The 17,559-nt window shown below is 43.4% G+C and overlaps 1 protein-coding gene across 1 annotated transcript in view; it reads left to right on the plus strand.

Moving 5' to 3' along the window:
- The window catches only part of LAMA5 (laminin subunit alpha 5), a 248,368-nt gene that overhangs the window by 72,634 nt on the left and 158,175 nt on the right, over window positions 1–17,559 (plus strand). Inside the window, exons 3-5 of the mRNA XM_073682987.1 lie at window positions 14,666–14,783; window positions 16,432–16,550; window positions 16,633–16,803. Coding sequence (XP_073539088.1) covers window positions 14,666–14,783; window positions 16,432–16,550; window positions 16,633–16,803 — 408 coding nt within the window. The remainder of the gene's footprint in view (window positions 1–14,665; window positions 14,784–16,431; window positions 16,551–16,632; window positions 16,804–17,559) is intronic.

Below are 17,559 nucleotides of genomic sequence, written 5' to 3' on the forward strand. Positions count from 1 at the left end.
CCATTCATTGGGGTTTCACTAGTAATGAATACTTATAATGGGATACTTGGGGTTCAGTAGAGTTCTCCTTTAGGGTCCCCCTAAACTGCCTCCATCAATTGTGCAGCCCCCGCCTGACACACAACAGGCACGTTTTTTTTCTCCAAGCTTTCCATAGCCGGAGCACGACTGGAATAGGAATAATGTGGACATTTATCATTTACTGTATTAACACTTTCCATGTGATCCTGCCATCAGCATACGGGCGATCTACAGGGTGTGTTGTCCGGCCCTGGGGAGCAGAACAGTGAGGCAGTGTCAGCAGAGAAGAGCAGCAGCAACAAGTGCACAACAGACTGGAGAAAGGGCACTTGGGGGGGGGGAAGAGAGGAGAGGTGGGGGGCTATGGGAACAAGTGAGAGACAAAGACAAGCAAGGAGGGGGGATAGAGCTCTGGCACTGCTATCTGCATGAAGTGGGCACAGAGAGCGGGAGGGCAGAACAGGGAGAGATTCGGAGCTCAGTATAGAATTCATAACCCATGGATGGAACATTTATAGGATCAACTCCATAACAAAAAGAAACAGAAAACGCTCTCAAAGTCAGAATGTACCACAAAACCATGTGCAAATTTTATGGTGGAAGAAAAAAAAAAAAAAGAGAAATATGATTGCGACCCCATAGAAAAGTTTATTGTCTGGTGAAAAGTTTTGCAACTTTTTCAATGTAAATACTTTTATGCCAGAAATGACAAGAGTATTCTTGGAGTGATACCTTTATTGGCTAATCAGAAAAAAAAAAAAAAAAAAAAAAAAAATATATATATATATATATATATATATATATATATATATATATATATATATATATATATATATATATATATATATATGCATGCAAGCTTTCAGAGCACAGAGGCTTATATATTTATATATATATATATATATAATTTTTTTTTTTCTGGTTAGCCAATAAAAGTATCACTCCCAAAATACTTTTGTCATTTCTGGCATAAAAGTATTTACATAGATTTTTTTGACTAACACGGTACCACAATATAACTTTGTATTGTACATCGCAACTTTTCAATAAACTTTCATTTCTCACTCTTTTCAAAAATCCCCTCTTGTTGTTAGTGAGTGTAAACATTATTCATTACAAGCAAAACTCACAGACAATAGGATAAGTCCGGAATCTGTATATGTTAGGCTATGTTCACATAACGTTTTAGTATACGCTCAGCTGCTCCGTCAAGGCTTATGTCCGAAGCCCCACAAAACAAGGGTATACACTGACGGGGCCATTGGTAATAATGATGCAGACGGAGTCATAGTGTGCTTTGTCGGATATTATTTTTGGCCATATACGTCTTTTAGAGGCAGGCACTAAAATGTAGTCGACTATGTCTTGCTGCCTGCTTCAACTAAGCCACTGAACCATATGTAAGGACCCAACTATCATGGATTTTTAATAGTATTGGACTTGTCATATGGGTCAGAGGGATTTTTTAAACCCCACTAGGTTCCTGTACCCAGGTGCTACTGCAACATTTGCACCCACTCTAGCTACTCCCCTGAATGTAGCATACAGCATGCTTGCTGCCAAGTCCCAGAGGTGGTCAGAGTGTGGCAGACAGATGCCACCCTCTGTGCTTGTGTTATTATGATGTCATGACGGGCACAACGTTGTTGGCTATGAGGAGCAGAGCATGCTCAGCTGTGGGTAGCTGATTAATCACTCTGACTGCGCAGTGCCAGGACGCAAGCCAAGCGTCCACTCTTGGAGTGGAGGAGAACCTGGCATCCTTGCGCAGGAACGCCTTAGTGAGAATACTTGCCAACTTCTGAGAACGGAATTCAAGGAGATTTAGAAAGGTGTCCTGTACAGCCATAAGAATAATAGTGCCCTTCACATAGTAATGTCGCCCATTTTTGCCCCCACAATAATAATAGTTCCCCCGCAAAGTAATGTTATAGTGCCTCCCACACATTAATGTCTCCTATTTGTGCCGCCTCAATAAGTGTTCCCAATTTTTTCCCCCACAATAATAATGGTAGCCCCCAAACAGTAGTGTCCCCCACTTGTGTTCCAAAAATAATAATAGTTCCCTCACACAGTAATGTCCTCAATTGGTGCTACGCGATAATAATAGTGCCCCCGCAAAGTAATGTCCCCCAGAGCTACCGGGATGGTGACCAATTTATAAACAACGTCCTATGAGGAACGGTTAGAGGATTTGGGAATGTTTAGCTTGCAAAAGAGAAGACTGAGAGGAGACTTAATAGCTGTCTACAAATATCTCAAGGGCTGTCACATTGTAGAGGGGTCAGCTTTATTCTCATTTGCACAAAGAAAGACTAGAAGCAATGGGATGAAACTAAATGGGAGAAGATACAGATAGATATTAGAAAAAACTTTTTGACAGTGAGGGTGATGAATGAGTGGAACAGGCTGCCACGAGAGGTGGTGAGTTCTCCTTCAATGGAAGTCTTCAAACAGAGGCTGGACAGACATCTGTCTGAGATGGTTTAGTGAATCCTGCATTGAGCAGGGGGTTGGACCAGATGACCCCGGAGGTCCCTTCCAACACTAACATTCTGTGATTTGTGCCCCCACAATAGTTATAGAGCCTCCCACACAGTAATGTCTCCCATTTGTGCTGCCTCAATAAGTGTTCCCCATTTTTGCCCCCACAATAATAATGGTAGCCCCTAAACGGTAATGTCACCCATTTGTGTCTCAAAAATAAGTGCCTTTACAAAGTAATGTCTCCCATTTGTGCCCCCAAAGTAATAGTACTGCCCCCACAGTATTAGTCACTTATTTGTGCCCCCAAAATAATAATAGTGCGCCACACAATAATATCTCCCATCAGTGCCCCTATACATTACTATTTTTTTCCTAATGGTGTATATAAAGTTATCATATTGGGATTTGTTTTTTTACATTTTGTATGAGGAGCCCCCACTCCTTCCCACCAGATTGTGGGTGGATGCAGTTTTATTCCTTGTGAAGTTTGGGAAACGATATGAGCTCAGTATCTGTTATTTATGGGACAATATGTGACTGTGGCTAATGGGGACAGGAGACGACTGCCTAAATTACTACTTATTCAAGGCCCTGTTCCCGCATAGTTTGTAATGTTTTTTTCTTTTAACTCTGTGCACAGATTGGGGGAGCGGAGTGAAAGGAGACGCGTTCCCCTTAGCAACCAATAAGCAGTTTTCGGCCCTCTGTTTTACCTCAATGCTGCGTTTTCTGTGATACAGTATTCGGCCTCGAGGCTTGTATAGGTGAAGTACAATAAAGCAATAGAGGAGGTGTATCTAAACTAAACGTATAGTTGTCCATGTCAGCCTATCACATCGCTTCTTTTATTTTCCTTGGAGTTTAAAAAAAAATAGAGCCGGAATCTGATGGGTTGCCATGGTAACTGCTCCACTGTGGTTTTGCACCAGTTTTGCAAATCACCTGTATATGCCGAGTGGCTGAACACCGCACAGTAAAACCGTGGTGATTAGTGGTCATCCTTTGTGACCGCTATGTATATATGTAAGGAGATAGACATATTGCCCGTGTTCCTCCTTGAAGAACACGCATATTGTTGTATTGTGTAATGTGAACTGTGACATGCGTTAATAGTATTAGTATTGTGTTCTGCCTGACAGTAGGAAGAGTTGGAGTTAATGATTTGGACTAGCCCAGAGTGGGAGGGGCTATGGTGAAGGGACAGAGACAGTTTCCTGTCAGAACCTCAGATAGGGCCCAGTGTGCATCAGGACAGACCTAAGGTCTGGACAGTAAGCAATACCTTATGACGTGGGTGTCCTGAAGTGAGGGGAGACCAAGACGGTGGTTAGCATGAACCGGAGTGAGGAGAAAAGGAAAACAGACAGGGGGACAGAGTGGTCAATCGGAGACAGGTCCTGGGACAGGACGCCTAGCAGTACGGCCCTGAGTTTATAACTCTGAGAGGTAACGGGCCAAGACGGGACAGAGTATGTTTAGCGAAGAGAGTGCCCCGGACGGGAGTTCCAAGGTGTCAGTAGAAGAGAAGGTAAGTACCGGCAATATTGGCAACATAGTTCCCTTGAGGGGAAAGAAGAGCAGAACCGCGGGTTGTGAATAGGACTCTTGCTAGCTGGACTGTAGTACTGAGCTGGGTTGTGGTGAAAGAAAGTGAAACAGTGGAGATAGAGAACAAATGAGTAACGAGGAAGGAATTGAGACTGCGTGTGAAAAATGCTCAGTGTGTTGAAGGAAACATTGATAAAGTTGTGTACCCGCTATCTACTGTATACACAACTACCACAAAAGACTTCAAGCTGTCATTGATGTTAGAGGGGGCAATACACGGTATTAAGAACTGGGGTATGTGAACTTTTGATCAGGGTCATTTGGATGTTTTTGGTTGTCATTAAGATTTAAAAAGAGAAAACACAGTAGTTTGACAATAAATGGCTTCACCCAAACAATAACCATGAGTGGAGAAAAAGTTTTTTTGTTATCATTCATATTCTATGTAACAAGGCCAAGAAAGGAAAAATTCTGCCGGGATATGTAAACTTTTGAGCACAACTGTAATACCCAGAAAGTTAACTTTAAGTAAAAAGGTTATTTTTGACTGGTGGTCTCCCTACCTGAAGTCCTCAACATCTAGTTCTGGCCCAAATCATCGGTTACATGCAGCCTGCAAGGGTGTAGCACCCTCATAGCACAAGTCCATACACCCAGCCAGGACCACCACCTTCATGTAATGTGCCTGGGCACAAGAGAAGAGAACCTCGTTCACGGCTTCCACCGCACACCATGTTACATATGAGCACCTAATATCGGCACAGTATTCGTTGTGTGCACCTGGCGACTGATTATCTGTTCCCATCATTCCTTGCTTTTGGGGAGAAAATGTCATTATTAATAAAATGTGATTAGAAGCTAATGATGAATCCTCTTTGTGTTGTTACTTTTCCTGCGCTCCATGATAGGTATTGCTGCGCCACACTAGGAAGATTGGATTGTATGGGGCAAAAATGGTGATGGCAAAGGAAAAAAAAAACTGTATGTAAATGGGGCAAAAATAGGGAAAATCACTCAGCATCACAGGCTTAGATACATTGTAAAACCAACAAGAAACAATGAGTATAAACCCTGCTGTAAATAAATAAGTAAAAAGCAAAAGTGCATTTAAATAACATAGGTTTCTTACTCTTGGTATCTCTGTTTTTGATCAAAAACAGCATAAAAGCCATCCCACCACAGCAAGGTGACCCTATTCGGGACAGTCCTACATTGTCAAATATTAAAAACCTTACCATGTGTCAGAGTGACCTGTGTGAATAAGGGCAGACAAAGGCTCAATGTGTGTGTTTTTTTCTTAGATACATTGCAGCTGCAGACAGTATTAGGAGTGGAACAGTCAGAAGTAAAGTATAAGGCCACGGCCCCACTATCAGTATTCGGTCAGCATTTTTTCTCAGGTGTGGGATCCAAAACCAGGTGAGGAACAATCAGAGAAAAGGTATAATAGAAACAAGTCACCAATTCTGCATTTATCACCCACTCCTGGTTTTGGCTCCCACTCCTGAGAAAAAATACTGACCGAATACTGACCAAATACTGATAGTGGGGCCATGGCCTAATAGAAACATGTGCACCACTTCTGCATTTGGCTTACAAATACTGATGTAAAATATTGACCAAATACTGAACGTGTGAACGTGGCCCCTTACACATGGTAAAATTAGATACAGCACGGCACATGGTATCAAGAGAGTAGTTATAGGAGGTGCAGATGTGACAATCACACCTAGACTGTAGGGCCTGGAGGAGCCCAAAGACCTCTCTGCCTTTTAAGGCCACTTTCACACATAAGACTGCCTACATACCGTGTCTGAACTGGCTGCGGGTTTCTTGACTGGACCTCCATAGCCTCATATACGCCTATTCAGATGATAAGCTCGGGTCAGAAGACCTGCAGCCTACAGTTGCATAGCGTGGGTTGCCAACACAGGGGGCAAGATAAGTATTTTGCGCCCCCTTATCCATGAATTATCAGCACTCGGAGTCCCTTACACCAGTCCAGTATTCAACCCCTTTCCCCCAAAGAACATGTGTTGTATTTTGAGGAAAATAATGATGTTTGCCCTTTGAAATATAAAGTTGTACATTGTTATATTTTCTTACATTTTTAATTAATTTTTATGGAACAATTTTATTACCCTAGCCCTAGTCCTGTTTCTTACCCTATCTCTAGCTCTTGCCATAACACTATCATTACTTATCCTTACTCTATCCTTAGCAGCTCAGCCTCTGTCATTGCTAATGCGGAGCGCAGCAGTCAAGCTGAGTATGTAATCATGCTGCGTTCTGCATAGGCTACGCCACTCATTTGAAAGGAGAGTTGAAATTTTGCACTCGTAGACTTTGATGCCCGGAGCAATTACCCTTGTGAGCCCCTCATGCAACGCCACTTACGACCTGTCCAGACATCGCAGTCTACACTATTAACCGTCTACCTTCTGTGAAAACTGGCCTAAAAATATCAGTAGTATTAATGGCATATGATGATATGATGGGGGCCACATTACAGTTTGTTTTGGGGCCCACCTAACTTCCTAAGTATCAGAATTGAGAGACTTATGTGAGATGGTGAAACAGCCCCCATTACCCATGGGCAGATATATGTACCTGGTTAAAGGGATGAACCCTGTACATCTGGTGCTGCCCCTGGCTTACCAACGGGGTGTAGATGTGCTTATCTGTATCCGCATATGTGTACATAATTTTATCACCTGCTTGCTGTGAGTAATGACGTGGTACTACTTTACATGGACTAAAATACTGTTGTTCGGCCACAAGAGGCAGAGACAGTTGACAGTTGGATGTGCGTCACAGGAAGAAGTGGGGCGGCCATCTTGGCGGCAGTTGGAAGTTACTAAGGACAGAGAGAGGACGTGCCGGAGGGAGCTCCAGTGACATTAGCACGTAGAAGCATCCCACTGAGGACCAGAGCCGCGGTGGAGTGGAGCTGACAGTGCTGGATGCCGCTTAAGAGTCCAGGCATAGTCATCAGCGGTACCACTCATCTGTTGGAGGGGAGCATCATCTGTCCGCATGGATTGGTAATTGTCTGGAGCATATCCGAGTTGGTAAGATAACTAAGGCCCACTGCACCATCGCACTGGGTAACGGTGCACGCACCTTATCACATTTTGGTGCCAAAATACCCAAGACTGAGACAGGGCCTATAGCTAGTTAAATAGACAAATGGACCGTTTCAGGCCACAATTTTTGCCAAGATCAGCGTCCAGGATTTCCCGTTTCACAGCTGTATCACCTATTTCCTTGTTCTTAAGGACTCTGTGTTTACTATAAATCTCCAATTTAGGCTGTGTGCCCATGATGTGTTTTTGGTGCCTTTTTTGGTGCGTATTTGCAGCGCGTAAACGCTCCAGAAACGCATTGCATACCTTATCCCGTGACTTCATATGACATTCTGCAAGTTCTGTGCACATGGTCAGGATTTTTTCTGCGTGGATTTTACTAGCAGAAAAAATACGGACATGACCAATTCTTGTGCGTTTCTGCATGCGTATTTGCCTATACAAATGCATTGGAAAAACGCATGGCAAATACGCATGAAAAAACGCGTGTAAAAACCTCATGCTTTTTTCTGCCAAGGAGATGCAGAAATGCTCAGGAAAATTTCTGCTTCATTTCTGCATCGTGGGCACTAAGCCTTACACCTAGGTGCTGTTAAAGCACGCAACAGACGAACTTTAGGCCATTCCTGAGCTTGTCCAGGAGAAAGCTTCTGAGGAACATTATAGTTATTTGATATTTGTTCAAGTTTTTGGTTGGGGTATAGAGTGAAATTATTGTAAGATTGTAAGCTGTTGTGCTGTACCGCAGGCGAGCCTGTATCCCACACCCATTCACTTGTTCTATATTTAACGATATTAACAGGTAATAGGTGACTGTGACTATAAAGATATAGTGACTATAGTTGGCATATATTGTAGGGCGCCACGCTGTACTGCACAAGGGTCTTGGCCTCCTGGCTGAGTGCCTGTGAACTTCTTTGAATCTTTCTCCTTTCTCTGGTAGGTTTATTCACATATTTAAAGTATTTTTTTTAGTGGTTGAACTTGTATTGGAGTCGTCTTTCTCGTTCGTGACTTCGCTGTATCCTGGGAAGCCCACCACGGCACACGGCTTACACTTATATGCACTGGCTCAGCTGCTTGCACATGACAGTCTTGGATACAAGTAACTGTTGCCAGTATCTCACATGGTACCCTTGGACACACCACCTTTTCTAAACACATGCGGTATAATTTTTTTCTTTAGTGAACAGATTCACTACATGGCATCCGTCACAGATGTTCTGAGAGTATATGTCACATGGTAGGTTGTATGTAAGGTATACAGAGCCCCAGATACACAGCTCAGCGATCACACTTGACAAGCTTAGATACTTTACACTAGTGGTGTAACATGCTTTGCCAGCACCCAAGGCACATATTGAACCTCCTAACCAATTAATAATGTCCCCTGAGTGTCCTCTTTAGACAGTAGTAAATCCCCCCCTTAGAAAGCAATGATGCCCCCTGAGTACCCCTTAGTAATAATGCTGCCTTTGTGTTACCCCTTGACTCATCTGAGCAACCTAATCTCTTCGCCCCTACACACACAGCGGGACTGGCACAGGCAGAGCAATGTAGTGACGTCATTGCGCTTCCTGCTTCGGGCCTCTGACGTCTTGTAGGCTATAGACCTATAGCAGCTTGTAGCCTATGGTACATAGAGTAGTGGGGCCCAGGTTCCTTGCAGGATCCCTCTACTTTGGCGTCATGTTGACCATGATGCAGTTCACAGTGGTGCTTGCCCGGAGATCCAGAGTATGTGCATTGCCCTGGAACTATGGCGTAAGCATGACATTTCTTAAAGGTGCTAATTTTCAAAAGGAAAAAAAAAGTACTACTTATTTTTTTTTTTTCTTTTTGAAATTTTTAGATTTATACTATTGGAACCTTTGCCTCCGTGTAGCACCCCTCATTATGTACTTTGTAATGGCTTCCATCAGACACTTGTGGTCGAGGTGAGTCAGGTATGAATATCTTTCTAGGAGACGCTGGAGTCTGGTATCAGAGTTCACATTCCAGCCTGAAGATCAATGCCAGAAATAAATGAATGATTTTCCAAAATTGTCACTCTCCCAGCTGCGCTGCTTCCTGGCACCTTACTTTATAGATTATGTGGAAAGGTGAGTGAAACTGGTTTTAATCCTCCACTGTCCCTAATCCTGGGTGGCACATCTGCCTAGATTCCTTCACTTATATATCACTGTATAACTAGACCATCTGAACTCGCAGTCATTTTCAATCCATGCCTTTTTTTTAAAGGGTGTGCCACCTGTGAACATCTTATGTGTCAAACCACTTGGCTCATTATTAGACCTAAGGGCTCATGCACATGACCGTATTTTTGGTCCGAGTGCAATAAAAACATCAGTGTTTTGACCGAGCCCTAACACTCACATGGGGATGAACAAACCAGGGGAGATGTTAAACCTGTACACCACAGGTTAATATACAGACTAGGCAAATCCCTAATCTGACCTTGATTTGTCCCTGCCTGACCGCGGAGGTTGGCACCCTAAAATTATGCGATGGCGCCAGCACTCATTGTCAACTGACCCCGAGTGTCCTTAAGTGCACCCTCAACTATACACTGAGTGTAACTCAAAACAACAACTAATGTAGTGCACATAGAGGGTGAGACACAGGGCTAAAGACGTGTTCACGCAGTCATACATGGAAGACGGAAGAAAAAGAAAGGAACCAAAAAAGGTCTTTAGTATACATGAAAACCCCCAGACCCTGAATGTAACCGAATGGGAAAGGTGCTGAGAAGGGGAACACGCAAACAAATTGTAGGAGAAGCAACAGACAAAACCTCAGCAAGATAATCCTTCACTGGGGAGCTGGGACTCCAAACACCCATCTAACTTGGAATATAGCCCACAAAGTCTGCATGGCCCGCAGGTCCCACATTGGTTTGCTCCTGCCGTGTTCCCTGACCCCCTCCTCTAGCGCCCCTTGGTGGCCTTTTTGGTGAGTGCATCCTGTATTATGGTCTTTATCTATTCTGCCCCCATTTGGGGGAAATATGGGACACATACCCATCATTATTTAATGCTTGACATCCTTCTATAGATGCCTCTCCTATCTTGCCACTTTGTGCACATGTTGTCTTGGGTCGCTCCCTCCCCCCTCCCCTTATTCTCTCTTATACCATTCTACCATATTGGCTAGCTGTGGTTAGCTGCTATGTGCCCCCGTGGTTCTGTACTGTCTCCCTCTTGTATTTTTTCATTATATTGATAATATTGTGTATTTATACTTCTATTAATAAAGTCTCTTTTTATATGCTGTACACTCAGTTTTTCTTTGTGTTTTTACATGTGGCAGGAGAGTATAGATAACCCCTCCCAAAATGTGATAGGACAAACCAAAACAAGAAAGTGAAAACACCTGCATAGAAGGAACACGGCAAAGCTAAGACAAGAGCATTATCAGCAGTTGGACAGAGACAACACAGGCTGTAGTCCAACAGAGAGGGAAACCGACCCACCACCAGAGATCACTAGATCGAGTCCCGGAGTTTGAGCCATGACAATAGGATCGCACTCAGACCAATGATATTCTATGGGGCTGTGCACATGTCCGCTATTTTACTCAGATCGAGCCAGTCCGAGGAAAAAATTGCAGCATGCTCGACTTGGATCTGATTATTGGATCGCACTCAGCCATTCATATCAATGAGGCTGTTGAAAACATTACATCTGAGTGCAGTCTGATTTTCACAGAATGGAGAAGATGGAGAATTTTTTTCCCTCAACTGCGAAAATCAGATCACACTATGATTTCACTTTGATCAAACTCTGATTAGCATAATCGGCCAGATTCTCTTGGATGGAGAAAAATACGCTGGTGTGACCCTACCCTAAGGTGTGCTCAATTTGCTTGCCTCTGAGATTTCAGGTGTTTGAAGTACTATGGATTTTAAAAAGGACCTTTCACCTGCTCAAAAGTGGCTAGCTTTTACTCTTATTTTATTTCCGCTGCCCCCCTGAGTATTGTAGGTTTCGTTTCTTATAAATCCGACATACGGTTCCAGGGATATGGGCCTTTTTATTTAATACTAATCTTTATGGTCTTTTACGAAGGGGTGTGGTTCACAGGATTGCAACATCTTGTGTGTGTATATATATATATATATATATATATATATATATGTAAATATATATTAGCTCTTTCTGAAAAAGATGTGCTGGTACTTTTCGCCCTCTTTTGCTCAGCCTATAATTAGGGGGTCAGTGTTGTCAGCTGATCTACTAATCCCAGGAGCAGATTTCCTCAGGATGCTCATCGTTGGGACGATCTCTCCTTTTATGGCTTCTTACATGGAGATATAACATGGTTATAGAGATAATCCAGAAATAGAGCGAGGTCATTTTCCAGACTCCGCCATTTTAACTCCCTTGTGCCCTGGCGAGGAATGCGTCCGGTCTCTGTGACTTTTTTTTATACGTAGACCTGAGAGATTTCCAAATATGTATGCTTCTATGTCCAAAAATATCTAAATTATTACAGAAAATTCCCCTTCTGATTTCCTTGTGGTTAGTATTTGGGATTGAATGTTCTGGTCTTATTGGACGTGGTCAATAGTGGCATATGTATGTAGCTACAGTAACAAATCAGATGTAAATATTTATTTCTGTCATCTTACGGTACCCTTAAATTGAGCCCACTAATCACCCACCCAAGGGGCAAATAAGGAAATATCGTCCTATAAAAAGGCCATATATCATGTCCCCATTGTAAGTGGGCCGCGCAAGATCACTACATACCCCCCCCTTTTAGACTCACTTAAAAAAACTATCAAGTCCTGGTGATTAAGTCCTGAATTCTTTTCACCTCTTGGTCGGCACCTTGATAGGTAAGGAAGGAAGTGACTAGGTGAATTTAGCGAGTGCCTGCACAACCACTAGTTCTGTCATTTCCAAACTGTGTACTCACTTATTGTGCATACTATTGTGCATACCGGTTAAAGAGGACCTAGCACTTGCCATATTTTTTTGTCTGGTGTAAATGCCGCTGTTCTCCTGAATCTGGCGATGTTTTTCTTTTGTTCCTGCTCCCCTCCATTCCGGAGATATGGCCTTCTCTTCCCTGTATATAAATCTAGTCTTGTTAGCCAAGGGGGCATGATCCTCAACGCTTATCTATAAGTGTCTCTGAGAACCAACCCCACTTGGCTAACAAGAATAGATTTAGATTGCGGAAAGAAAGGTTCATATCTCAGGCATGGAGAGGCGCAGGGACAAAAGAAAAACAACGCCGAATTCAGGAGAACAGCGGCGTTTACATGTTTATGGAAAATGACCGGTCTCATTTAAGAACAACGGAAAATGTAACAAATACTTCATCACCCTTTGCTGTCCAGGGCTGTTTGTCCTCTGCCAGGTCCCTCTACCTGTGCAGTGTGACCAGCGTCGTCCAGTGTCGGATCAGGGTGATATTTCCCTGGGCTGCTTTCTCTTGGCAGCTTGATGGATGGGATAGTGGAAAGTTGGCTTATGTGTGTGTATGGGATAACTCCTCCGCTGTGAATGTATTTAATTACCAGGGTGATGAAGGAAGCACGGACCGCGTACTACAAGAGATTGAACATAAAACGGAGCTTATGTTAGGCAAAAATAAACCATATCACTCCCCGAGGGCACATTGTGTCCTAGGAGAGCTTATTGTCTCCATTATTATTGTTATGGGGATCCCAGGGGTTTTATTAACCATTGAGGGGTGGGCAGACTTTTATTTGATGACTCAGGCATAGTGCGAGGTTTCTGGGGCCCCAATGCAAAATCTGTGACAGCGCCACCAATCATTGCGCCATTTATAATACTGGTGTCTGCCAAAGTAGAAAAGGGGTCACCGGGACCAAAATGCAACCGCTAACTCTGCACCCCTTATTGTTACCCATCATTGTGTCAATTGCACACTTGTAAAATGAACAGTTCTTGTTCAGCAGATCAAATCTCTCTAAGTAACAGAAGTCTGGGTTGTTGTTTTTTTTTTTACATTTTTAACACCCCTCCTTTTTTTTTTTTTAACAAAAAGTAATAGTGCAGATCCTTTGACCGATCCAATTCATTTCTATGGGATGCAAATTGGTTCGTAAATGCGTCCATTCAGCCAGGGAAGCGTATTGAGGATCTGATATTTTATGCTTCAGTTATCCGATCAGCTGGGAAAGGCCGATGAAAAGAAACGTGGGTAAATAGTAGTGTGAACCCGTGAGCCATAAGCTGCTCATAGGCACTCAACTAAATGGAGCCCCCCTTGCCCATTAATTTGGCTCGGTTGAACGTGCATGTTATGTGAATGGCGCAATGAGGAGACAAGCGGCCACCAGAAACCTCTGGGCTACTTATCTCTAAAGGTTAGCAGCAAAAAATGATAGAGCAGGAATAAGACACCATATTGTTTTACATAGAGGTAGCCCCTGAGGGGTCTGCTAGGCCCAGTAGACCCCCAATAACAGTTGACAGAACACTCACTTGGCCGTCAGCTATTCCTCCTGCCCCCCTTCCATCCCAAGTTGGCGGAGTGTGCATGCGTTTCGAATAGAGAGAGGAATAAGCTCCTGCAAGACACCTCTGCCGCCTTATCTCCCTTAAGACCTTAAAGGGAACTTGTCAGCATCTATTTTGGTAGGCAACCAGAGATGGTGCAGGGTAGGGCTGTGAGCAATAATTGCAACTATACCTGTTTAGTTTCTACCTGTTACTCCATTATGGCAAAATTCCTCTTTTAATCCATATGCAAATTATATGGGTGCACCTCTTCACTTCTCCTTGCCTTCCGCTGCTTGGTTGTCAGTATAGACTAGAGTCTCTGCTGCGCGATGTCACCTTGGCCTCCAGCCGAAATCCAACGTCTGCGGCGCTCATTTTGGTGATGATGTAGCTATGAACTGCAAGTGCATGGATATGCCCCCAGTGCACCTGAAGCCTAATTTGCATGTAGATAGAAAGATAAATTTTGCCGCAATGGATTGCAACAAAATAGGCATCAGGGTGGCTTGCAACAACTGAAACATATTGCACCACCTCTTTTTACCTACAGAAGAAAATTGCTGTTTTTGTTAGAAGAAAAGTGACTGGTGTTGAAATTTAGTGAGGCCTCATCGCTGGGTTCGGGCGGCTTTGCTTTAATGTGTTTGTGCACCTTTCCATTGTGAGAATATTTATGCGATTTCTATAGACATCTTTAAGAAACGCTCCAGGGAAAACTGTTTTAATTCTTGTGCCCCAAGGGCCAAGGCCCTGCACTAGGCTTCCCATAATAAAACCTCAATTCTTCCTTTAAGACCTCCAAGTCTTGATGATATGCATCAATAAACTTACTGTATATATGAGATACTAAATTTGACTATTTTTCTCATATATTTGACATCATTTTACAAATCTGGTTATTTTGATGGACCATTATAAGATCGTTGTGGATTTCTACTTAGTATTATTGCCATTAATGGGCCACGTGGACAACAACCGTGGAATGTTGTTCATATCGTCAATGCAATCGAACTAACAGGCTTGTGCTGCTTCCATCTCTTCCAGGTTTTTCATGTGGCTTATGTATGGATCAAGTTTGCAAACTCTCCCCGACCTGATCTATGGGTGCTGGAACGGTCTACAGATTTTGGTGCCACGTACCACCCCTGGCAGTATTTTGCATGTAAGTTGATTCTTGTCTTGTAGTGAATGTCTGTGCTATTCTTTTTTTTTATCTAAATAATGACCTGAATAATTTCCTTATATGCCTTTTTGTAAAAGACACAATTCTAGCTGCCATCAGCCAACCCTAGAGGGAGCTAAGGAGCTTTTTGTATACTGTTAGTACATTGAGCTCAATAATCTTCTGCTCTCCCCCTAGTGGTGACTGCAGAAAATCAGAGTGTTATCAGGAAATAGAACAATGTCAAGATGCAAGGAGACTGATCACCGACAAAAGGAACCTATAGATGTTAATAAAAAGTATATGACCCCCTGAGTGACCTGCGGAGTCCTTCATATACTGTAGACCTCATCCCGTACAATCTGTATGTCTCTCTGTTCTCGGATCCTTCTCCCCGGTTATATTTAGCTATGAGAACGCAGTTTAGAGACCACTAATTGGAATAAGATGAGGAGATCTTTACTGAGCATCATTTCTTGCCAGGAATTTCAACTTTCAAACACAAATCCCTCGGGTCCGCTGGCCCATATCTCCCGACCTCCATCTCCCAGCGTTAGATACTTTCATGTTTTATAGTTAACTTCAGAAATTCTTCACTGGGAGGAACCTGCTCCCATTTTCCTCCATACTGTCCCTCACATCATTGACACCCCCTATTTTCACTTTCTTTATCACTTGAGTGTACATCCCACACACTATCAGCACATTCCCATGCTGAAATACTTTGTGCTGCTTTTGATCCGGCCCTTTTGACTTCGGTACACTCTATTCACATCTCATTTTTTTCATTCCAATGTCAGTCAGTCTTTGACTGCCATTGTAAAGAAAAGTATAGATTTACTGTGTCCCCCGTGCATAGGCCGGCACGGCATAGCGAGCACTCTTTTACCATATGCTAGGTACACGGGGGGGCTTTAGATACATTCTACATCTGCACTATAGCTCTCCCAGTGCGTATGTAAAACATTTAGTAAAAAAACTAGATGTGAACATTGTAACTGATCTCTGTCACGGTCAGAATACTGCTTTCCTGAAATACTTTGTGCTGCTGGTGATCTTGCTCATTCCCGTTTATCTTCATTCCTGTCCTCACATCTTGGAAATGCCCTTTCTTATGCATCCATGTCCTCTCTAACATCGCTGGACAGGTCACTGCCCCCTACAAAATCATCCGCTGTTGGTTTCGTCAGTCTTATGATCCCCTCTATGATGTGTTTCTGTGTCCGCTAATCTGAGACTTAGCTATGATCCTACATATCCAGCTGTGGAGCCATCCATTCACTGATATCCCTAACAGATGGTGGATCCAGTTCCTGCACTTGTTATGGGGCGGACCCTCTTCCTGCCCCCTCCTGTGTGATGTCCATTGAGAGCTGTTATGGTGCTGGTTTTGAGGAGAGCAATTACCCGTGTCCTTCCTGGTCATCAGTATCCATTCATGCAAATTTCCTTTTTCGCTATGACCGCCATATGTCTTGTACCTAGGAAGCACATCACTTATAGTACTGTGTGTTCTCATGTACCAGAAGGGTTTCGTCCCCGTGGCACCAGTGGTCCAATGATAAATTTAGCCCCCCTTGTGCAGGTGAAATCATTGCTTTACACCATATATTATTAACAGCAACATCTCCGCAATTATATCTCCTAGCTTCCAAGAGAGACTGCATTGAGCGCTTTGGAGCCCAGACCTTACAGCGGATCACGAAGGATGATGACGTCATATGTGCCACAGAGTATTCCCGCATCGTGCCATTGGAGAATGGAGAGGTCAGCGCCTTACTGGCCTTATATTCGGTCTTTAACCCCTATGTTCACCGTTTTCCTTACATTTCTATTCTTGTGGTTTCAGATTGTGGTTCCTTTGGTCACCAAGCGTCCTGGAGCCTTTAACTTCTCCTACTCTCCGCTACTCAGGAACTTCACTAAAGCGACCAACATTCGTTTAAGATTCATGAGAACGAACACCCTGCTCGGGCACCTTATGGGCAAAGCACAGGGGGATCCCACTGTAACCAGAAGGGTGAGTAACAAAAACAGCCCCCCATACTTATTAGACCAAGGTCGACCAAACCTGACCATATTGACGGGTTTGGCAGACACTATTTTGTGTATGGAGTTGCCGGACAACTCGTTGGAGGAGATGTTATTTCGGAATGACGATCGCTTTGTTCACCCAGCAGAGGTGTGAGCCGGCGGCTTTCTTGTAGAGATGGGGAAGACAGTGAAAATGGCTGCTGGCAAATGATTGGTCGTTTGGCCGACAGCCATCTAATGTGTATGGCCAGAGAAATGGACAAACAGACTACATTCATGGCATGGGTTCCGACCCTATTGGCCTTTGAGATATCAATGTAGTCAGCAGTTAACTGCAATCACCAGAGCCTAGAAGCTTACAGAGGTCATCTACTACTTTAGATAATCCCTACTTTTTAGAGGGCTCCTTTGACAATCTGCTGATTATCATGTATCCTCCTCCTAGGATCTCACATGATCAACTGTAATCTGTGGGAAAACCTGGCAGTAGGTGTTCTAGTTCTCTGCCGTGCCACCACAGGGAAAATTAAGTATTACATAGTGCCCAAAAAATTTCAAGATTGTCTGAGTAATGCAGGACAGGACTTGTCCTCCAGTGAAAGAGACGCACTATACCACCATTCTAGTACTACGAATCGATGAGGATCCTCTATTAACTCAGAACGGAGGGTATATAAGAAGCCATAGACATTTCCATACCTTGGGCAACTTTCTGTATGATTGCCATCTGGGGCAATGCAAA

The sequence above is a fragment of the Phyllobates terribilis genome, unplaced genomic scaffold, assembly GCF_046119375.1.
Source record: "Phyllobates terribilis strain yellow unplaced genomic scaffold, ASM4611937v1 Scaffold_5__5_contigs__length_657084704, whole genome shotgun sequence".
NCBI classification, from domain to species: domain Eukaryota; kingdom Metazoa; phylum Chordata; class Amphibia; order Anura; family Dendrobatidae; genus Phyllobates; species Phyllobates terribilis.